Source organism: Callorhinchus milii, unplaced genomic scaffold (assembly GCF_018977255.1).
Source record: "Callorhinchus milii isolate IMCB2004 unplaced genomic scaffold, IMCB_Cmil_1.0 Scaffold2, whole genome shotgun sequence".
Lineage (NCBI taxonomy): Eukaryota > Metazoa > Chordata > Chondrichthyes > Chimaeriformes > Callorhinchidae > Callorhinchus > Callorhinchus milii.
The window spans coordinates 109,833,734-109,858,174 of record NW_024704743.1 but is presented as its reverse complement, the minus strand read 5'-3'; the positions used below and the strand labels follow the sequence as shown (position 1 = coordinate 109,858,174).

Genomic DNA, 24,441 nt, shown 5'->3' with positions numbered 1-24,441 from the left:
AATCATAAATATGATGGGCCGAATGGCCTTCTTCTGTGCTGTAAAGTTCTGTAGTTCTGTGGCAAAGGATTAGGATTAGGAAGGGCGGGTGGCTTGTTGGACAAGCAAGCACCAATGTGAATGATTTGAATGATTCCCTACAGTGTTGTACATTTCTATGTGTTGTGTGCATAGGTGCAGAAATGCTTACACTTCATCCTGCTTGATTGGTAACCTGCCTTTATTTTAGCTCTTGGTGTGTGCCGGGATAGGGGGGGGAGGGAGAGGTTGGAATTTTGCTCGCCATCCATCCCAGCCCCTCTCAAGCACATTGAGATGTTAATCTACGCAAATTCACTGTATGAATGCAAGTTATTGTTGTTGTGAGCAACTTTGTACTGATAACACCTCAACTGCTGCTGCAGTCAATTGGAAGCAGTTTAGCTGGGATGGGGAGAGGGTGGAAGAGGGGAGATGAGGGGGTGCGGAGTGAATGGTTTGGTTAGAAGTAACCTGTGCAGTGTCACATTACGCCTGCCCAACAGTTTGTAAATGCAGCCAGAAGTAGAAGAATAAGGATTTATTATTCCCCCAAAATGACATCTTTGGGCAAAGAAATACACACACACACACTTTACAATGCCCTAGTTAAAAAAAATTGAAAATTTACTTTTATGTTTTCAACAAATGCTTATGCTTTGTGATAACTGGGAATTTAGTTCTTAAGCTCCAGTCACAGCGGGAAGTCCAAAAAGATACTGTTTGGCTTTTAATGAACTTAAGATATTTACTTTGCAAAAAAAAAACTCTTTCTATGTCTTTTGCTGTCTGTGATTACTGTTATTCAGAGCCCTGAAAATGGATTACTAATTCCCGGCCTTTCCGAACAGTTTCATGCAGAGAACGATGTGAAGGGATAAGCACATCAGTCACCGCAGAAGGCAAAACGCTGAGCAGAAGTTATTCATTGAAGTTAATTCCCATTGCAGACGCAAATTGAAGTGTGGGCAGGAGAGAGACTGCACCGTTCTGCTGACTGCACCGGCCTATCCTTTGTCCCTTCCATGTTCAGCAGCAAATATTTGAAAAGAAAAGCATCTCGACTCTGGGGATTAATTTAGTTTGTCTCCGCTCAATTACTCCAGATGCTCTTATCTTGAGGAGAGCACTGAGTGCTGATTGGAAGGGTACAGTTTTCTTAGCTGAGAGAGAGAGCATGAGCAAGTGAGAGGAGTCTTCCTGTGTATTTACAGTAGGCTGCTAACGTGACAAATGAAAGGTCCTTGATGGCTACTTTCATTGTCGGCATTTCTCCACCGCTGAGTGAAGTTGTGCCCTGAACAGGCAGCAACGGGAATGAACGTGCGAGATCCACTCAATGCAAACGGAAAACTTGAGTGGGTACACGATATCGATGTTCACAATTTGTATGAGGGAGGAGGGAGAGCATTGATAAGGTAAATAAGCAAACTATTTCCATTGGTCAGGGAGTAGAGGGCATGAATAAGTTAATAATAAAATCTTTGCATTTGATCGTCACTTATCGATATCCTCAATATCTCAAAGCACTTTGTGGGATTTCGTTATGATACACACACGATTTCGTGTGTGTATTTTGTAGGCGAACACGGCAGGCAATTTTCACACAGCAAGGTCCTACAAACAGCCAAAGATCTGAATAACGTACCAAATTTAGTGGATTAAGCGGAATCCGCAATTGCTTTCAAAAAGGAAACGAGGCCAAATATTAGAAGAAGCATTTCATTTTTTTGGTGCTCATTAATGCATACCTGCTGTGTCTGATGCAAGCGTCTTGTCATGTTGGAAACTTGTTGGGGGCTTCATGCAGTGGGTCTTACAAACGTGCTCTGTGACACTGGGTGTTCACTGGGATTAGCAATTTCTGGCATTTTGTGCTGCGGAGAGAGCAGTGAGTTGAGAGTTGGAGGGTGGGGTGGTAGATTGGAATGCAGCACTCTCCCCAGTACTGTGTTGGATCATCAGCCTGAACTGTGTGCTTATCCTGCATGAAGGGCACTACTTAAATGCAAGTTGTTGTTGAGCCTCACTCAAGCTGTTGTGTGATGTCAATGCAAAGTCTTCCACTGGAGCGTTGGATGTGGTCCTTGCTTGGAGCAAGTACCTCTTGTGATAATGACCAGAGCTGCTCGCTCTTCACGTTGAGCCTCACTCCTGGGTGGCTTCGATTGCAGCTGACAGAATGATGCCAGGTCTCTGCCCTTCTCGCTGCAGGAGGCCGGCAAAGTGGTGCCAGGTGCTGTGGAACTTGATCCATTATTGAGTTCTTGGCTCTAAGTCCAAGACACTCGGAAACATAACTAGTCTTAGGCCATGAGACTATTACCTATTAAAAGCTTAAATAAATTGATTGTTCACTTCACAAAATTGGTTTGATCTCATCCTTCCAAAACAGCCACCGTGTCATCCTCCCATCTCAGTGTCAAGCTGTTTTGTTTTAAACAAGTGCCAGCTTCTTGGCCTCAACCACCCTTCCTAGTAACCTCAGTTCCAGTCGTTATGTTATACAACTCGCATGAAGGGCATATGTAAATGCAAGTTGCTGTTAATCAACAGCTGGGTAAAAGTTTGTGACTGTTTGTGAGACTTTGGCTGCCTTGTTCCACTATAAATACAGTCATGACATCTTAGAGCAATCCAGTGTGAGTGCAAGTGTATTGTATGTTATGTTTGTGGGGATTATATGTGTATTCGTGTTTTTGTTGCATGTTTATGTGCATATATGTCCAATGCCTTGGAACATCCTCCTGATGTGAAAGGGGCTATATCATTGCAATTTATTGTTGGTGGTGCTGTTGGTGTGTGTGTTGGGTTGTGGGTGTTATGTGTACATGAGTATAGCCTGGAGCAGTAATTCTGTGGCATGACGATGTGGATCTTATCTGAGCTTGAACAGTAATCACTGTATAACAAATCCACCTCTTCGCTCTCTTAATATTTTAGATAAAAGAACACCCCACTCCTCCCCTCGCCTCCTCAAGTTTTGATTTTACTTCAAAACTAAATATTTCAAGAGCTTTGGTTGATTATTTTGCACCTGTAATGTTTGTGCTGATGAATTCTCAGATGTTTCTGCAGCTATTCCAGACCATGAATGTCCCTTGTGTTCAAATATAACAGCACAAAATAAACAACAGCGAGTCTGGAATTCTGATCCTGTTCCATAACAGATACTAAGAATTCACTTTCCTGTGCTGAGGTATTCACAAGTTTTGTTTTCCCTCTACTTAACACAGTCGGAATGAGCAGGACCAGGAAAAATCTGCAGATTATGTTCTTTAGCAATGCATACAAAGAAACACACAATTGTAACACATCACAGAGTGAGTCACGGCAAAGAGAAAAATGAAATAGGTCTGCTGGGTGTCCCTTCCTTTCTCTGGAGACTCCAAGCTCCGGCACCTCTGCTCAGATTTGGGAATCCCACAATGTTACACATTTCAGATAAGCGATTGACAGTTAATAATAATAATAATCGTAAATCTAAAGCCCTATCGGGAGGATGGTCCCAGCTGGACAAGGACTATCATTACTAATAATAATTCTTGCATTTGATATAGATCACATTGTCGAGACCTCTCAAAGGTCTTGCAGTGTAGCGACTGTGTACTTTACATGAACGTGGCAGTCAATTTGTGCGTGGCAAGTAGCAGGAAGCTAGTCAGATAGTGGGGTATCCTCCTGACATAAAAGGCGCTATGCAAATGTAATTTGTAATTTGTTGTTGCTCTCGAGTGTAAGAATGGGATCCAATGGACAATGTTGTGTTTTTTTTGTTGTACCAAATACTATATTTTCTAATAAATATATATTTTCAAAAGAACAAAAAAAACTAAATCTTGTGTCATGCTTAATTCTTTTCAGAACTAGGTAAGCAGGGTGGGAGAGAGTGTGCATTCCATTCCAGACATGGGAAAATGTGTTGGGTATGCATATGTGGAACTCTGTGTGGTTTCAATATGGTTTTCCTCAGGTGTCAGAGACCTGGAAGACCAAACAGAAAAGTTTGTTTATCCTCAAAGTGGCACCCACTGCTCTCGATGTTTGCCCAGGGATGAGTGGGCAATAAGCACTGTATCAGACCTCCAGATATTCTCTTCTGGCAATGTTGGACACAAAACCGTTTTGTCAGCTCTCCTTAGTCTTATTATGCATGGACGTATTTCTAACCAGGAAGAAATCCTGGCTTTGAATCTAATTTGCATTCCTTAACAGCGTTGCTTGATAAGGAATCCAGTTCTCATTGGGGAGGGGTGAGGTGGAGAGAAATTCTTTCTGATAACGATCTGCCAGAGCTTTGGGCCAACTCGATCAGCTTCTGAAGTTTGTCAGTGTTTACAACCCCAGTGCACTCTCACCCCAAGCCTTGGCTCTCGCCAACCTGAACCCAAACTCTCCGGGGTTAGATGAACAGGATGCCCATCTCTCTTGAGCGAACGTAGGAATACAACAACAACAACAAGATTCCATTTATTGAGTGCCTTTCACGTCGGGAGGACGTCCCAAGGCGCTGTACATTTGGGTCAGGACCCGAGCAAGGGGGAAATGGTCAGGGTGAGGGGAGGGAAGGGAGGGAGCGAGGAGGGGATAGAGAGTCGAGAGGGGAGCTGAAGGCACGGTCAAAGAGAAAGGTCTTGAGACCGGCCTTGAAGGAGGAAAGGGAGGAAGCAAGGCGAAGGCACTGGGAGATAGAGTTCCAGAGCCTAGGGGCTGAGAGGCTGAAGGCCCGGCCACCGTGGTAGGGCGGTTGGGGTGGGGGCTGTAGAGCAGACCGGAGCCAGAGGAACGGAGGGTACGGGCAGGTAGGTAGGGGGATAGTAGGTCGGAGAGGTAGGAGGGAGCAAGGCCGTGAATGGCCTTGTAGGTGAGGATGAGGATCTTGAATTCGATCCTCTGGGGGATGGGGAGCCAGTGGAGGCGAGCGAGGGTGGGAGTGATGTGGTCCCGAAGCCTGGTGCGGGACAGTACACGAGCTGCAGAGTTCTGAATGACCTGCAGCTTGTGGAGGGAGGTGCCGGGAAGGCCGGCGAGGAGAGAGTTCCCATAGTCCAGCCTTGAGGTGATAAAGGCGTGGACCAGTGTTTCAGCAGCGTGAGGGGTGAGGTAGTGCCGTAGTCTGGCGACATTCCGGAGGTGATGGAAGGCGGTGCCAGTTGTGGCGCGGATATGAGGGAGAAAGGACAGCTCAGGGTCGAACAGAACCCCGAGGTTCCTGACTGGCTTTGAGAGGTGGAGAGTGCAGCCTTGGATGCTGATGCTGTCAGCGCCTGAGGTGCGGAGGCGCTGACGTGAGCCAATCAGGAGGGCCTCAGTTTTGCGCACGTTGAGCTGAAGAAAGTTATCTCTCGTCCAGGACTCGATGTCGGACAGGCAGGCTGTCAGGACATCGGTGGTCGTGGAGTTGAGGGTAGAGGAGGAAAGGTAGAGTTGGGTGTCATCCGCATACATGTGGAAGTTAACCCCATGTCTGCGGATGATGTCACCAAGGGGGAGCATATAGAGGGTGAAGAGGAGGGGACCGAGGACAGAGCCCTGAGGGACACCGCACGAGACAGTGCGGGGGCCGGAGGAAAAACCATTTGTGGAGACAAAGTGAAGACGGTGGGAGAGGTACGACCTAAACCACTCAAGGACAGGGCCTTGAAGGTTTAGGTGGGAGGACAAGCGGTGGAGGAGGATAGCATGGTCGACCGTATCGAATGCTGCCGATAGGTCGAGGAGGACGAGGAGGCAGAGGGAGCCCTGGTCACAGATGGTCAGGATGTCATTGGTGACCTTGACCAGGGCAGTTTCTGTGCTATGGGCAGCACGGAAACCCAACTGAAGGGGTTCGAATAGTGAATGGTTGGAGAGGAAAGAGCGCAGCTGGGAGGCGACAACTCGTTCCAGGACCTTGGACAGGAAGGGGAGGTTGGAGATGGGCCGGTAGCTTGATAGCTGCGACGCATCAAGGGAGGGTTTTTTTAAGGTGGGAGTGATGGTGGCAGTTTTTAAGGGAATGGGAATAGAGCCAGAGGAGAGGGACAGGTTGACGATGTCTGTGATATGTGGGGCAAGGAGGTGGAGCTGGGAGATAAGGAGTGGGGATGGGGTCAAGGGAGCAGGTGGTGGGTTTCAGGGATAGGATGAGTTTGGTGACAGAGGGTGGGGAAACGGGTACGAAGGTGTGTAGGGGAGGATGGGTAGGAGTCGGAGTGTGGGAGGGAAGGGGTGGGTGGATGTTGGAGGGGAAGTGACCGCGGAGCGAATTCCCTTGATCTTGGATTCAAGGAAATCCAGCATCTCCTCGCAGTGAAGGTTGGAGGAGATGACCTGCGCGGGGTGGCGGGGGGGACGGAGGAGTTGGGATGTGGTAGAGAACAGTAGCCTGGGGTTGTCCTTCGCCTCCAGGATTATCCTGGAGTAGAAGGACGATTTGGCCGAGGCTAGAGTGGAGCGGTAGATTTTGAGGAGGTCCAGCCAGATTTGTCGGTGGACCGTTAGGCCAGATTTGACCCAGGTGCGTTCAGCGGCCCGCACCTGGCTCTTCAGTGAGCGGAGGTGGGTGGTGAACCAGGGGGAGGAGCGAGAGTAGGAGACAGTACGGGAGGTGATAGGGGCAAGAGTGTCAAGTGTGGAGGAGAGGGTGTTGTGGAGGAGGGTGAGAGCAGAAGAGGGGTCGGTGAGGGTTGAAGGCCAGAGGGAGAGGAGTTCAGAGGACTCCAAGGCAGAGGTTAGGGAATGAGGGGTTAACTTCTTCCAGGGGCGGTAGAAGATGGTGGTGGGTCTGGTGGAGGTGGGGAGGGGGGTGGAGGTGGTGAAGGAGATGAAGTGGTGGTCGGAGATGGCCTTGTCGGTGATGGTGACATCCGAGACACTGAGGCCCCGGGTGATCACCAAGTCGAGTGGGTGGCCGTGACTGTGAGTGGGGGAGTTGATGTGGAGGGAGAGGTTGAGTGAGGAGAGCAGGGAAGAGAAATCTGAGGAGATTGAGCAGGAGGGTTGAAGTGCAGGTTAAAGTCGCCCAGGATGATGAGGCGATCAGAGCAGAGGCAGAGAGATGTGAGAAGTGTTGAGATATCAGAGATAAAGGTGGGAGAGGTTTTAGGGGGCCGGTAGAGGAGGAGGATTTTAAGTGAGAGGAAGGAGGGGTGGGAGAGGGTGAGGTGCTCAAAAGAGGGGAAAGAGCCAGAGGAGTAGGGGGATAGGGCAAGTGGTGTCCTTGAGATAAGGGCAACACCACCGCCACGGCGGTTGGGGCGAGGGATGTGGTGGGAGGTGTAGCCGGGTGGTGTGGCCTCCGTGAGGGGGAAGGTGTCGCCTGGGGTGAGCCAGGTTTCCGTTAAGGCCATGATATCAACGTTCTCATCAAGGATGAGATCGTTGATGACCAGGGCCTTGTTACAGAGGGAGCGGACGTTTTGTAGTCCGATGTGGAGGGAGCGGTTGACAGAAGGGTGTGTGGGAGGGGAGGGGGTCCAGGTTGTGAGGCAGGGGTGGGGGAAATGGGGATGAGGGAGGAGAGGTTGGCTCCCCGGGTCTGTGTCCGGGGTGGCTGGCGAGTGTGGTGGGGAATGGGGCAGTCGGTGTGGCTGCTGCTGGACAGCCAACGCCGAGTGCCACGGTGAGCCCGGCGGAGGATTCCCAGGCTGGAGCAGAGGGAGGTTGTGGGAGGGTCAAGTGGGGATAGAAGGCGAGAGGGACGGAGAGAGAGGAGGAGAGAGCGGGAGAGATGCAGAGGGGGGAGGGTTTGGGGGTAGAGAGGGGTGAGGGGGTGAGGGTCATAGCGGCAGCCATATTGCGCACACGGGGACCGGGAGCAAGCGGTCAGGTGGATGGACACATTATCCCATGGGCTGGGGCAGCCAACCTAACAGGGCCATGGTGGGCCCTGATGTGAGCCCTGGGGGGGGGGGGGGCGCAGAGGATTTTTGTTTTTGTTGCGCGCGCACACTTCTGAAAACTACAACTATGACGTCAGCTCCTCCCCGCGCTGTCCTGGCGCCGCTCCCTGTATCCAGATTTCTACCACCCTTTTGAGTGAAAAAATGCTTCGTGATTTCACTCTTACATGACCTGGTTCTAATTTCAAGACTATGCCTCCTTGTTTGGGATTCCCGCACCAGAGGAAGCAGTTTTCTCTTTATCATCTTAAATACCTCAATCAAATCACCCCTCAATTTTTTAAACTTAAGGGAATACAATCCAAGATTACATAGCCTTTCCTCGTAACAACCCTTTTAGGCCTGATAACATTCTGGTTAACCTGTGCTGCACCCCCTCCAGGGACAATCTATCTTTCCTGAGGTGTGGTGCCCAAAACTGAACGCAGTACTCCAGATGGGATCTGACTAACTCTCTGTACAGCTGAAGCATCATTTCTTCCTCTTTGTATTCCAGGCCCTTGAGATAAAAGCCAACATTCCATTCACCTTTTTGATTACTTTTTGCACCTGAGAACTAGTTTTTAGTGATTTGTGAATATGGATACCCAAATCTCTTTGTTTCTCCACAGTTCTTAATTTCTCTCCATCAAGAAAATATTCTGCTTCCATCTTTTTTCAGTCCATAGAGGATGACCTTGCACTTCCCTACATTGAACTCCATTTGCCACAGCTTTGCCCACTCACTTAATTTGTCTAAGTCCCTTTGTAACTTCCTACTCCCATTTACACAGTTTACTGAGCCTCCTAGCTTAGTGTCCTATCTTAGGAGAGAGAAGGAGCATTGCATTGCTCTGTTCCCAGATGAAGGGAATAGATGAAGGGAATCCACAAAACCGCATATTTGTGGAACCCCGAACTGCTGACACTCCACTCCGCCCAAGCACTGCACGGGAACATCAGCCTGGACTGTTCACAAACCCAATTTGTGTACTATCTGAGCACCGCCGCTTGCTGTAGTTACACATGCTGTGAATTGATAATTACAGATTAATTCAGTCGAGTCTAGTTGAACATCTTTTGCTTGCTACGCGTTGTCTACCTGTTTGTTGCCTAAAGTGGGAGATAATTGAAGCTCACCACTAACCCTAATTGCTGTAATTCACATTAAATAGAATTTTTTTTAGATTAGTTATTGATTTAATCTCAGGCTTCATCAAACTATTGAAGCTCTTGTGCTTTTTTTTTGATAATGTGATTTCAGTCTCTATGTCTATTTCACAAGCCTGGGAATGCACGTCTGTCAGCACTGTAATACAATGGAATAGGTTTGGTGACGACACGCATTGAGCAGCTCAGTGTTATATAAGCCAGTCACATTACCGTGGGGAGATTTGGATCAATTCCAAATGGATAGTTTATTCAGAATTGATCTTACAGATCATCCAACAACAACAAAATTACATTTCACATCGGGACGACGTCCCAGGGCGCTGAACAGTCAGGGATAAGGACCTGAGCGTGGAGGGGCCGGGTTGGGATGAGGGAGGGTAGAGAGGTAGAAGGGCGGCTGAAGGCACGGTTGAAAAGAGGATCTTGAGTCGTGCCTTGAAGTAGGCAAGGCGAAGGGACTGTGGATGGAGTGCCAAAGAGTGGGGGCAGAGAGGCTGAAAGCCCGGCCACCGATGGTAGGGCGGGTTGGGTGGGAGACTTGGAGCAGGCCGGAGCCCGCTGAACAGAAGGATCGGTCAGGTTGATAGGGGGTTAGCAAGTCAGAGATGAAGGGAGGGCAAGGCCGTGGAGGGTGTTGAAAGTGAGGACGATGTACACTCCACCTCACCAAGCCAGTCAAAGACTGATGTCAGCCTGGCTCGGCCCATAGCATTCTCTAGCCTCCTGAATCAGAGTGTTGTGAGTTCTAGCCCCATGGCATGTACTGAGCTCACAGTCCAGGATGATGCTCCAATGCAGTGCTGGGGCACTGATGCATTGTTAGAGGTGCCATCCTTCAGACGAGATGTAAAACCAAGGTCCTGTCTGCCTGTTCAGATGAACATTATAAAGATCCCATAGCACTATTTGACAAGAGATTGCCCCAATGTTCTGACCAACAATCCCCCAGATCATTTGTGGCTGCTAATCTTACTGTGTTGTGTGCAAAGTGGCTGCTGGCTTTACTGCAAATACACAGTGACTCTATGTGACGGCAATTATTACAAAGCAGCTTGAGGTCTCTCAGTATTTAAGGTACTGTAAAAAACCTGTAAAAATGCAACGTTTCTCTTTCTACAACCATTAACATGCTAGTTCCCAAGCATGACAGGTCCTATGTGCTGTCTCGTCCTGCTCCGGTGGATTTAATGCCTTGTTGTATCTTGATTGTTTGGAGATTGTGTCTAATCTTTACATTCCCCACATTACACTCAGGCAGTACTTCCCCTCTCCATGTCATTAGGTACTCAATCTGCCATGCTGCTGTTCAGGGGCCCATCACCTTCACCTGGAATTACTGTATCGAAATCCTTCATAAACTTTCTCAGACTGCGAGCTTTAGGTGTCAGCCTGGCTCAGTTGTGGTACTCTCGCCTCCATGTCAGAAGGTTGTGAGTTCAAGCCCCATTTCAGGACTTTGAATTCACATACTCTAGGCTGATGCTCCAATACAGTGCTGGGGGTATGCTGTATTGCTGGAAATGTTGTCCTTCAGATGAGACATTAAACCGAGGTCCCATCTGCCTGGTCAGCTGGACACTTGAAGATCCCTCGGCAATATTTGAAAAGAGAAGAGAGTTTCTCCTGATGTCATGGCCAACAATCCCTCAAATGAAATTAATCAGCACACATCATGACTGTTTGTGGGATATTGCTGCGTGCAAATTGTCTGCTACGTATGCCTACAAAAGTACACAGTCAATGCACTTTGCAGTAATTCCAGTGAAGTACAAGAATTTAAAACATTTAAACCATTTTCAAACCTCCATAGTACAAAGTGACAAAGCATTGATGCAGGTTCCCCTGAAGTACTGGGTACAAATCTGGTCATAGGTTTTGTTTTTGGTTAGCCTGGTTACTGGAACACGCAGAAACTCATCACCGTGCTTAAGAGTATCCAAACTAGAGAGTTCCATGCATGCCACCTAGACATGGAAATTTCTCTGTGTCTGGAATGGAATGCTCACTCTCTCCCCGGAGGAACGCACCCTTTCTACCTAATTCCAGAGATTATTAGGTGCAGGTTGTCAAGAGCTAATTATTGGCTACTCAAATTCGTAGTAAAAACTTGTGAAGCACATTGATACGTCTCGATGTTATATCAAATGAAAGGGTTATTACTGTTTTATTGTCCAACCAGACCACTGGACAGTCTTTGGCCGTACAAACACTCTGGGCACTACCATGAGTAAGGGACGCTATATAAATGAAAAGTTGTTGTTATCACGCAGTGAACAGAACGAGATCAAGTAACTTAACGCCAGCATTGCAGAGAGCAGTTGCCAAACAGTTGTTTACTCCCCTCCTCCCACTCCCAAAGAAATGTTTACATGAATTATATTCTCCTAAATTTGCATGATTAATTAATATCAATTAATAGGGCCTTCTGTTCGTGAATCAGTCTGGGAGTAACTGTCAGTAAATCTGAACGTCAGGCCACATTTTGCATATTACTACGTTGTTCCCTCTGTTTTTTTAACTCTGATCATCAGCAGGATGTTGAGGCTTGTAATCCCTTGCGGTTTTAGCTGTGTTCACAACTATAGCGTTTAAGATCACGAAAGAGTATTTTTGTGAAGGTGGGGGAGGGGGCAGGGAGAGAATTCTTAATTACACCTCAATTTGGAAGCCAGCTTTTCCACATTTCTTAAAAAGAAGAAAACCGGCTGCCAAATTAAGACTGAAGTTTTGGCCAGTCCTGATGGTGCGGTAGATCGAGAAACATTTTACATCTGAATCCAGGTCTATGCTGAGTTTCACGGTTGGAGCTGCTAAATTGGCCCTCCCCTTCCTAGAGTTAACAGAAGACAGGGATCAACTGGGTGGAGTCTGAAGGGTGTGGGATCCAGCCTCACTTTGGAACTTTAATAAAAAATAATTATCTTTATCTTTGATATAGTAATCCCAATAATCCCAAGATTTGTCCACAAATATACACAGATAGTCACACCACTTCACTGTATATCCTGTGAAGGTCTCTGGGATGACTTGATGACATGATAAAGTGTTATGATTCTTTTGTAATGATTTTTATATTTGTTATTATTATTATAAGCCTATTAAATCAGATGGGATTACTGCTCGAGGTCTCTAATTGGTTGTAAAGCATTTTTGAGACATTCATGTTCAAGGTGCTTTATAAGTACAAATTGTTGTTGTTGTGGGTTCATGCCCCAATGAGCACTTTGAGCTCATGATGCAGTGTAGTACTGGATTGTCAGAGGTGCTGTCTCTCAGGCCAGATGCTAAAGTGTGGTACCCAATACCCTCTCAAGTGACATGTTAAAGTTGACATGGCACAATTACATATAAAATATTAATTCACTTCATGGGACCTTACAGTGTACAGATAGCCTGCTGGGCTTGCCTACAAATTCCCAGTTAAAATACTTAACAGCAATTACCTGTAAAATGCTTTGAGATTTTTTGATGTTAATAAGTGATATATAAAGTGTTAAAAGTTTTTGACTTTGGGAAGGGTTGTTAACTTTTACGTGGTAAAATCAACCTCTGAAGGAGACACACAGTGGAGGAGATGTCCAAGAATAAACCCATTTACAGCCATCATTATAAGCAAGTGTGGCAGCTGTTTTCAAGTTCGTCAACATATAGCAGAATGGGACCACTTTACTTCCCATAACATTCAATTATTTAAATAGGCACTACTGCTAAACTATGGTTGCTGGCTCTTCAGCAATGTCCTATTATGCATTATTCCTTGAGAAATTCTGTGTGTGTGTGTCTGTTTTTAAAAATCTCTTTCACCACAACAATACCCAGAGGCAAATCCTTAACATGTATGAATGAAGTGCTCACTGAGGGAGTGTCTTTCCACAATCCCTTGCATATAAACTGCACAGTCACTGCACTTTACAATCTGTGAAGGACTTTGAGATGTCCTCCTGGCATGAAACATAATAATAATATTAATCCTTGTATTTGGTATAGCGCTTTTCACGTCTTCTAGACATCTCAAAACGCTTCACAGAACATACTGTAAAATGAATTGACTGTAACTTGGTGGGTGAAACGTGGCAGTTAACTGCACACAGCAGTGTCCCACAAACAGTCATGGAATGAGTGATTTTTTTTGCTATATTACCTGTATGGATCATCATTATTATTCAAGTAGGGCATGAACTCACAACCTTCTGACTCAAGGCGAGAGTGCTACCAAATAAGCCACGCTGACACCAGTGTTTTAAAGCCACGTGAAAGTATGCCAGAATAACTCTGCACACTTTGCACACTTGTTTCAAAACAATTCACACAACTAATAAGTCTGAAGGAGAGTGACGTGCAGATAATGTAAAGTTAACTTATTCTCAACACCGCTGCTGAGTTTACATTGGTCACAGTGTGTGAGTCAGTGTTGATGTAAGCCATTAAGTGAACGCCATTTGTCAAGGGAACGTTAACAGAAAAAAATGTGACTGATGACAAATTTTTTTNCTGATCACACACTGTCAACAACATTGGTGGAAGATGGATTAAAGCATTAGGGAAAGCGTTAAAAAAAATGCTATTAAATGCTATTAATTTTCCGGACGAAAAACTAATATTGTGACAGGACTGCCAGGGATTTATAATTTTGATTGACAGAAAAGCAAGATGAGGTTCCAGAAAGTGAGGGGGAGTAAGGAGTCAGGTGGGCGAGTCTCTAGTTGAGACTTTTCTGCTCCTTCAGGTGGTGAGAATGCGGCTGAGGCACCATCCATTCTTTTAAAAATATAATAATCTTTGCATTTGAGATAGAGATTGTCTCAAAGCCTGTCACAGGATTTATTATGAAGGTTTGCGACTGTATTTGTAGGTAAACGTGGCAGCTAATTTTGCGCATTGCAATGTCCCACAAAGAAAGTGAATGACCATTTACTTTTATCAGGGGACTTGAGCAGGACACCGAGGTAAACTATCTTCTGTTTTCAAACAATGCAGTAAGATTTTCAACTTAAACAGCCAGACGGAATCTTGGTTCAACATCTCATCTGAAGTACGTCACTTCTGACACTGCAGCGCATTTCACCCACCACTGCAAACTGGAGGGTCAACTCAGATTCATCATCTGCCCATTCAGGTGGATGATAAAGATCTATGATTCTATGATCTCATGATACTACTCAAAAAACAGACGGGAGTTTCTTCTAGTGTCCTGCCAACAATGATCCAAATAAAAATTGGTCATTCGATTCATGGGTAGGATATTGCCGTGTGCAAATGAGCCACTGTGTTTTGTCGACAAATGTGCAGTCTTTACAGTACAATCCTCTGCACTTTGAGACATCCTCACAAAGTGAAAGGCATTATACCAAATGCAAAGATTATTATTACATTGTTATTATAGTACCAACGTGGGGGCTTGAACCAAAGCTTTCTGTCTCAGAGGCAAGAGTGCTACCGACTGAGCTGACACTTTTAAAAGGGAATTTATACAATTTTCCAGCACAGAAAGAGGCCATTTATGTGTGCCGGCTTTCTTTACCAGAGTCATTCATCCAGTCTGACTCCTCTCCTTTCACCTGCTCTCATACCTTTCTATACTATTGCTTTTTTAAGTATATGTCTAAATTTATCTGCTTTATATGACCCGAACTTGAGTATAGAGAGTACAATTTCCAAGTTTGCAGATGATACTAAGCTAGAAAAAGTAGTAAGTGGTGAGGAGGACAGAAGCAGACTGCACGTGGACATAGACAGACTTGTAAAATGGGCAGATGAGGTTTAATGTGGTGAAATACGAAGTGATGCATTTTGGAAGGAAGAATGAGGAGTGGCAAAATAAGCTAGATGGTAACAACAACAACTTGGATTTATATAGTGCCCTCCACGCCGGACGGCGTCTCAGAGCGCTTTAAGAGGTACAATCTTAAAGCGGGTGAAAGAACAGAGAGACCTGCACATATAAGTAAATCTTTGAAGGTGCAGGACAGGTGTTAAAAANGCATACGGGATACTCGGCTTTATAAATAGGGGCATAAAATACAAAAGTCAGGAAGTTATGATGAACCTTTATAAAACACTGGTTAGGCCTCAGCTGGAGTACTGTGTTCAGTTCTGGGCACCACACTTCATGAGGGATGTCAAGGCATTGGAGAGGATGCAAAGGAGATTTACCAGAATGACACCAGGAATAAAGGACTTCAGTTATCAGGAGAGGCTAGAGAAGCTAGAATTATTCTCCTTGGAGCAGAGAAGGTTAAGAGGAGACTTAATAGAAGTTTTCAAAATTATGAGGATATTCGATAGAGTGAACAAGGAGAAACTAATTCCACTGGCGGGTGGGTCGGTAACCCGAGGACACCGATTTAAAATAGTTGTTAAAAGAAACAGAGGGGAGGTGAGGAGAATGTTTTTTTCACACAGTGAGTTGTTCGGATCCGGAATGCATTGCCTGAAAGGGTGGTGGAAGCCAATTCAATAACAACTTTTAAGAGAGAAGTAGATAATTATTTGGGGAGGACAAGTTTGCAGGGTTATGGGGAGAGAGTGGGGGAGTGATTTGGATAGCTCTTTTCAAAGAGCCGGCATAGACACGATGGGCCGAATGGCCTCCTTCTGAGCTGTATAATTCTATGATTCTATGATTCTAACCAGTGTCTTTTGGTTGTGTTTCATATCTAATAACCCTGTGTGTGTAATAATTCTTCTAACCTTTTTTGTTCCTCTTTTTGCTCTTAAATGACCTTCAATTTATGCCTTCTGTCACTGACTCACTGACCAGTGGAAATAGTTCTGGTCTGTTCATCTTAAGAAACCCCATCATAGTTTTGGGGTTTTTCGGTATTCTTGTCATCATTGCAGTGAAAACAGTCCCAGCTTCTTCTGAGGGAAGTGGCTGCAAAACGACTGGGATTTAACAGAATTCCCTTACTAAGGGATCCCACTAAGAGATAATAATAATAATCCTTGCTTTTGATACAGCGCTTTACACGTCTTCTAGACGTCTCAAAGCGCTTCACAGAATATACTGTAAAGTGAATTGATTGTATATTTGTGGGCAAAGCACAGCAGCCAATTTTGAGCACAGCAGTGTCCCACAAACAGTCGTGGACTGAGTGACCAAATTATTATTGTGTTTGTTTTCTTCAGGGATTATTGTCAGGCGTGTGGAGTAAGGAAATTTGCCCAAGGTTTCACCCTGACGGGAATCCAACCCGGGTCTCTCGCTTGCCAGGCTCTAACCACTGAGCTACAGTAACCTGCCCAATTCAGCCCATTCACTGTGGTCTGTGTCTAATCAGCTGTTCCTGCTCTTTACTGCTACTAATAATCATTGTACTCATCCTAACATTTGACATAGCGTTTTACCATTTCTTCGAGACGTCCCAAAGTGCTTCAAAGAATAAACTGAAGTGAATTGGCTGTACATCACATGGGTGAAAATTTGAAGCTCATTTTTGCAACAATCAGTGAAATGTTATCAACACAATTGTGCAATGTTGTCTATCATGGACACTTTCAGCAACAACAACTTGTATTGACACAGCGACACTCACGTAGGGTAGCGTCCCAGATCACTTGAAGGTGGCGGAGCACGACTCCGAGCCGGAGGAGTGGGGAGGTGACCGTAAGAACGGTCAAATAGGAATTATCTAGGAGATATCGCAAGTTAGACCTCCATTGATTGAAAGGATGTTCACAGGAGGTAAACAATTCAAAATGAGTAATGTAGAAGCTTTCGCACCGAGCAAAGACGAAGGAGGCTCGGCTTTTGGTGGCGATCTCACTGCCAGCGGGAAGAGAGCTGGGAAGGTGTCACAGGCATCCTTGTGAGGAGAGACAGAGTGGAAGTGTTTCCAGCTCCTGCTTAATATGGGAACTGCTTTGTGACTTGTTATAAATCAAAATGCCGCTCCTAGACAATCACAACCTCATATTTCATGCACAGACTTTGCTTCTTGACAACATTTGACAACGCTCCCATTAACTGCTCTGTCATGCCAGTCACAACTGGAGCAGGTCTGCCCTCATGGTCTGTAAGCCCATCATTGATTCCGTATAAAGGAGAGAACCTTACAGTGAGTTATGTACCTTGTAGTATGTACGCACAGTAAATTGTATAGTATACGTATGTACAAACCTTACAGTAAGTTATGTAGCTTACACTGCATATGTATTGTATGTGTTTGAACCTTGGAGTACATTACAGTATATATATATTGCACTGTATTTATGAAACACAGTAATCTGTGTACTGCACTGTAGATATGAACCTTGTATGTAGGCTACTCTTTTTCACGCCCAAGTTAATTCACGCAATATCCACCACAAACCATTGTTGAGGTCAGAGATTATTATAAAAGGCGGGTAGAGAGTTGGCATGGTCAAACCTTAATGTGATAAAAGCATGGATAAGGGTCTCCATGGCCTCAGGGGAGAGCTAGTAGTGGATGCTTCTATGCGGGCTCAAAATTCACCCCGTCTTATCCTTAAAACTATTTCATCTTAATCTTAGAAATTTGGCTCTTCTTGCTAAAGAGAAGTGGACAGTCTGGATTCATAAATATTACACAGAGAGCAGCATGCAGTAATGTGTGGTTTTAGATTTATGCCTATTTAATTTTGTCCTCGTAAACCTGAAATATGGCCAGCAGCAATAACAGCATAATATGTGTAGAAGGGATAGAGAACCATTTATATTTAGTCACCAAGAAAGTTTAATATAAACCACACTGATAAATTCTTTATAATGAATGATTTGCATTGAGACCACTTCATCTTCCCACACCCGCTCCCTCAGTAGACATCGGTAGACTGGTTCTTTCTAGACTTAGTGCAGAGGAGAGCGCAAGGCTGATACCTTGTATTGGGGCATGGGAATTTGAGGAATGATTGGATAGATTATGGCTCTTCAATCAGAAAACAGACGTCTGAGAGTGGGTTTTCTCCAATAGCAGGGAATAGACTGACCTTGTCTGGTTTTACTGGATCCCCATCCCCTAGAGGATCGAGTTTAAAATCCTCGTCCTCAGCTTTAAAGCCCTCCACCGTCTTGCTCCACCCTACCTTCGTGAGCTCCTAAAGCCCCACCAACTCCCCCCGCTCCCCCCTCTCAGCGGGTACTGGCCTGCTCCATGTCCCTCGCCTTGCCTGTTCCAACATCGAAGGTCGTGACTAGCATTTCTGCACCTACCCTCTAGAACAACAACAACAACAACTTGGATTTATAGAACTTGTCCCCCCTCGCCTCCATCAAGGCCCATCTCAAGATCTTCCTGTTCGTCCTTGCCTTCATTCATCTATCCACCTCCACCCCCCTTGCCCTCCACCTCTCTTGACTCCAGTTCGCAGCTGAGTACAAACCCTTGACTGTCCAGCACCTTGAAATGTCCTCCTGATGTGAAAGGCACTATATCAATGCAATTTGTTGTTGTTGTAGTTGACCTAACAAGGAATAGACTGACCCTATAATAATAATAAAATAATAATCCTTGCATTTGATACAGCGCCTTATCATGCCTTTGGGACGTCTCAAGTGCTTCACAGAATATACTGTAAAGTGAATTGATGTATTTTGTGGGCGAAACACGGCAGCCAATTGTGTACAGCAGTGTCCCACCAACAGTCATGGATTGAGTGACCAAATTATTACTAAAATATATATATTTGGAGGGATCATTACCACTGGAAAAGCGATCCACCAGTCGACTAACAACCAGGTTCCTACTTACTGCTAGGTAAACAGAGGCGTGTAGAGTAAGCAAAGTTGCCTAACTTTTTGCTCTGCCCAGGAATCAAACCCAGGTCTTCTCCCATAGACTAACCCAATAGCAAAGAATAGACTGACCCAACAGCAGGGAATGGATGAACCTCATAAAAGAGAATACACTGTCCTGATAACAGGGAATACAATGACTGATTCCCAGGAGTGAAGGGGGATGTAAATATAAGTACTTTCTCCAGGAGTTAAACTGGCTTTGTGAAGTTAAGTTTGGGAACAAGGGAGCTCAGCACTTGTCAATGTTTCCCGCTGTCTAGTGCGTCTCCACAGGTGGTTCAACGACAGTCACTTTGCCTTCACATGGCTGCAGTGTGTTTCAGGCGTTTAGGATAATGTCAGCGAAGAGAGAGCGAGATGCTTTGAATGAAGAGTAACAGGCTGTACAATAGAAACGTTGTATATCATGCCTGCATACCCTGCATAGTAATCAAGACAACATTGTTTCCTATTGCTGGGACCTGCACGTCAGTGATGTCCTGCATGACTTGAGAGATTTATTCAATATATAATGACAAGTCTGAGATATAGTCACGTTAGACTCTTCACATATATTGATGGTGAGTTGTTCGCTGGCCCCTGCAGTTCTGTGAAATAAATGACAATCCTTGTATTAAACATAGCATTTTTGCATGTTGAAACACTTCAAAGACTTTTCCTCAATGTGTAGTCTGTGTATTTTGTAGGCAAACATGGTAACGAAAGTGCGCACAGCAGTGTCTCAAAAACAGCCACAAAGTGAAAGACCAATTTTTTTAATTTGGGGGATTGTTGGCCAGGACACCGGGAGAAACTCCCATCTCATTTCAAATAGCCCACAGGATCTTTGATGTCCACTTGGACAGGAAGCAGGGAGGTTGGTTTAATGTCTGACACAAAGGACTGCACCTCCGACATTGCTATCCCCCCCCACCACCGATACTGGAGTGTCAGTCTTGACTGTGAATTCACTGCCCCGACATAGGGCATAAGTCTTCAGCTGTCTGACCCAGAGATAAGCGTGCTACCAACTGAGCCAGGCTCTGTTATGGTTTTAGCTGGTCAGACTCCAGCAGTACACCAACGCACGCTCTGGGGTCCCCAAGCCTTGGCTCTTGCCAACTTGAGCCTAATACTTTCCGGAATTAAGTAAGCAGGATGCATCCCACCAGGGAGAGAGTGCACATTCCAGCAATCTATCTCTGGGATTTCCATGTGTAGATGGGACGCAGGGAATTCTCAGTTTGATTTGTATACTCTTAAACATGGTGATGAGTTTCCACATGTGTCAGACACCCAAGCTGGCCCCAAAAAATGACACTTAACCTTAACTACTCTTTTCAACCCATTTGCGTGGCAATACATCTCAAATAATTGGTTAGTTCTAGCTATTTACTTGCTTGCTCATTCAACAAACCTTTTCATTAAAGTCCAGTCAGTATTCATTCCATTATTCAGTGGAGTCAATAAACTGCATATTTATTGAAAGGGGTCGGCATTGTGAACAGCTGTTAAAAAAACAAGTCTGTGGATTAATTATTTGTTTAAAACCAATCAGAAGGGAATTGATTCCATTATTTAAAGCACTGAGTATTTCCATTATTCATTAAATTAATTTGCTAACTTACTCAATAATGTTATTATACATCTGACTGTTCTACAACATTAAAAAACAGTAAGCACCTGAGCATGTGAATAATTCTGACACCAGAGGCCAGAATTCCCCTCAGTCTGAGTCTACGAGATTGTTCTGTCCTAAAGTTTAAGATGACACAGAATTATAGAAAATTCTTTTGTTTTGATTTGGAATTTGAGATCAACAGTTACTTGGGTAGTAGATGTTTTAAGAGGAGTGGCCAAAAAGACAGGACATTGTCTTTATTTATTAAAAGATCTGCTACGGTCTAAATAAACTAAATAAACTAGTGGAACAGGCTCGGTGGGCTGAATGTTGTCCTCCACTTCCTGTTTTTCTATATACAATGGGTTTGCTTACAAAATACAAAATACAATAAATCATGTGAAGATCTTTGATACAACTTGATCATGTGGTAAGGCGTCATATCAAATGCAAATATTATTCTGTTTTTATCCCCACGGAAAAAAAGAGACGGCTTTCCAAATCGAGACTGAATTTAGGAATCAACCACAATTTGTTGAATTCATTCTCAGTCTTGAAACCATTTTTCTTTTAGTTCTTAAGAGAAATTTCCAGAAAAAAAAGGCTTCCAAAATTAAGGCTGTGTGTAATAGCCTGCCAAGCTCTGGATGTTCTGAAATGCTGCAGTAATAGAGTAAATCTAGACTCCGGTAAAATTTCTACCCCCTTATTTTTTACGTCACTGATACATTAAAATAATAAAAACATTAAAATAATAAAAATGTTTGCATTTGATATAGTGCCTGATATTGAGAACATCTCAAAAGCATTGAATCTAGACCCAGATGGAATTTCTCCCTTAAATGGTCTTGTCTTACAGGCTAAAGTAGGTAGAATTTCAGACTTCCAAGATATAGAACAAAAGGACATGAACAATAATTACAATCCATGCATTATATAGGACCTTTCAGGTCATGAGGACATAATAAAGCACTTTATACTGTAAATTGTATAACGGTGTACATTATGAGCGAATTGGCAGTCAATTTGTGCACAGCAATGTCCCATAAACAGCTATGAGGGTTTTTGGCCAGGATACTGGAAGGAACTGGAAGAATAGTGCTGTGCAATCTTTAACGTCAATCTAATACAAGGATAGCAGCTCCAATAATGAGGCGGGCCTCCTAACACTCCATTGGAGGGTCAAGCTAGATTAGATAGGTTAGGGTTGCAAAGACAGGATCAGGGTACAGATACTAGTATATATTACTATCCTAATTAATGACTGGCATAGGGGCTACTAGGATTGGTGGCTGAGGCTAAGACACTGGGATTAATTTAAAAAGAAGCTCGATGCTGCAATGGCAGGACGGTAGGATGGATATTCTGGGATGAAATCAAATGGGCCGAATGGCCTTTTTCATCCAAGCTAACCTTGTAATCTTGTGATTATGGACAGGAGTCTGGATTGCAGTACAGTATAATATAAATCTGTTTTACTGTTGATGGAAGTGAAGTGGGTACCAGCGTTTAATAGAGACCATTGTTGAATGCAATGGGAGAGGGAGGAGAGGTGGGGTGGGTGGAAGGAGGGGAGCAGCAGAGAAAACACAACCCATTATTAGATTTAAATTACATTTCCCTGTGGCGAAGCCTTTATGTGCTGGTGTATGAAAATAGTAATTTAACCATTAATTCCAGCAGCATTCACAGGAGTTATTGTACAGCCGGATATATTTTTCCTGGAATCCTCTCAGCTATGCTGAAGGCACGTTTATTGCTCATTTGCTTTAAGAGCTCATGGCTTTAATGGAGGCCCTGGCAGAGGCTTTATCATCCGCTAACAAATTTCTCCTCACCTCCTCCTATAAGAAACACTTGCCTGGATGGTTACATTCCATAATAACAAACCAAATCTCTGGGATATCCCTACAAACTCTCCAGGGTTAGGTTAGCAGGTTTCGTCCCTCTGGGGAGAGAGTGCTGTGCTCCATACCAGTAACGGGGAGCTTTTCATGAATGTGTATGTGGGTAGAACTCTTCAGTAACTTGTTTCGGAGGCTCTTCCAGCACGGTGATGGATTATCGTGTGTGTCCCAACAACCTGAAAAAAACAAATGCAGATTTTTAAAAAATTAGTCTCAGTCTGTTTCTCTTTCTTTTTCTCTCTTTCAGGCTAAAGGTCTTGTGCTTTTGGTATTGCTAGTAGGATTCCCCCCACCTTTTATCAATCGCGTAACGTCGACTAGACGTTTTAACCCAATCTGTGCCCTGACCATCAGATGATTCACCAGATTATTCACCCACTCACCTCACGGTCGGGATGGGGGTCGCGATTGTCTGCCAAAAGAGAAAAACAGTTACTACACCTGACATTAATTGCTGTGAAGTGCTTTGAGATGTTTTGGCATGATACAAAGCATGGGAAAAATCGAGTGTTGTTTCTCTCACAATAACTTCAGTGAGATGCCTCACTCCTCACCCTGCTCTGATTTGAGTACTGTTCACCCGAAGTGTTTCTGCCCCCATTATTGACTGATGTCAGCAAAGTTGACGCACATGAGGCCGAATGGAATTGTTAGCCAATGTCAATTAATTGAATGCTTACTTTTTTCTCTTCCCCCCTCCTCCTTTCCCTATTCCCCCTTTCTCCCCTCTCCAAAACAGCATCACAGATTGATCCGAACGAAATCCAAGAAGTCTTTCAGGAGCTCACAGCAAACATCTTCCGCATCAACACAAATGGTGAGTTAGTTTCCTCCATTGTTCGTAGCCTCAGACCAGTGGCTGGTTCTGATGATCAGAAGGAGAAGTTTAGGAAGATATTTGTAATAAATGGACGAGATTTCATACTTTGTGTCAGGTAAGAGAAGATCCTTTCACAATTAGATACCAACGAAGATTGGTCACAGTGAGATCGTTGTAATTGGCGGAGAAGCTGAGAAATGTATTATGTAAAAGGGGGCATGATAGGGAAACAACAGAGATTTTTATGATAACACAAAGAAGGAGAAATAATTTCCACTGGTCAGTGAGTCAGTAATTAGAGGGCACAGAATTAAAGGATTTCAGAATCCTCTCAGTCTATTTTTTAGTCAGCCAGGTGTCTGACTCATGTAGAAACTCATCACCATAGTTAAAAATATCCAAACCAGACTGAGATTTAAGGTGATTGCCCAAAGAGTAAACAGGGAAGTTAGGAGGGTGGCCAAAGGCACGGTCGATGATGGGGTGGGCCAGGCGGGGGATGTGGAGCAGGCCAGAGCCTGATGAGTGGAGGGAGTGGACAGGTTGATAAGCGGTTAGCAGGTCACAGAGGTAGGAAGAAGCAAGGCCATGGAGGTTGAGGACAAGGCTTTTGAACTCTCTCCTCTAAGGGGTTGGGGAGCCAGTGGAGCCGGGTGAGGGTGGGGGTGACAGGGTCACGGGGCCTGGTGCGGGAGAGGACACGAGCTGTAGAGTTCTCGATGATCTGCAGCTTGTGGAGGGAAGAGTTGGGAAAGCCGACAAATAGGGAGTTGGCGTAGTCGATCCTAGATGTAATGAAGGCGTGTATGAGGGTTTCGGTGGCCTGAGGGATGAAGCAGTGGCGGAGTTGGCAATGTGAAGGTGGCGGAAGGCTGAGCGGGTCATGACACGGATGTGGGAGAAAACAACAAAATTACATTTGAAAAGCGTCTTTCACATCGGGAGGATGTCCCAAGACGCTTGACAGACAGAGTTACGGACTGAAGCTGGGGGTCGAGGTGTGGGAGGGTGGAGGGCAGGTCGAGCTGGGGGAAGCAGGACGATTGAAAGCACAGTTGAAGAGGAGGATCTTGAGATGGGTCTTAAAGGTGGTAAGGGAGTTCCAGACGGTGGGGGCAGAGTGGTGGAAGGCCCGCCCGCCAATAGTGGTGTGCGCGAGGTGGGGGATGTGATGCAGGCTGGAGCCCGCTGAGCGGAGGGAGTGAACAGGATGGTAGGGGGTTAGGAGGTCGCAGAGGTAAGGGGGAGCAAGACCGTGGAGGGCTTTGAAGGTGAAGACCAGGATCTTGAACTGTATCCTCTGT

General features: G+C 45.0%; 1 protein-coding gene across 3 annotated transcripts in view; it reads left to right on the top strand.

The window, feature by feature from the left end:
* Nucleotides 1-24,441, top strand: part of tsnare1 (T-SNARE Domain Containing 1) — a 190,029-nt gene that overhangs the window by 55,407 nt on the left and 110,181 nt on the right. For all 3 annotated transcript variants that reach the window (XR_006084846.1, XM_042332044.1, XM_007896759.1), the window contains exon 3: nucleotides 23,057-23,134. Coding sequence is in view for 2 of the 3 variants with exons in the window: in XM_042332044.1 (XP_042187978.1) it covers nucleotides 23,057-23,134 (78 nt within the window). In the remaining variant the exon portion in view is untranslated. The remainder of the gene's footprint in view (nucleotides 1-23,056; nucleotides 23,135-24,441) is intronic.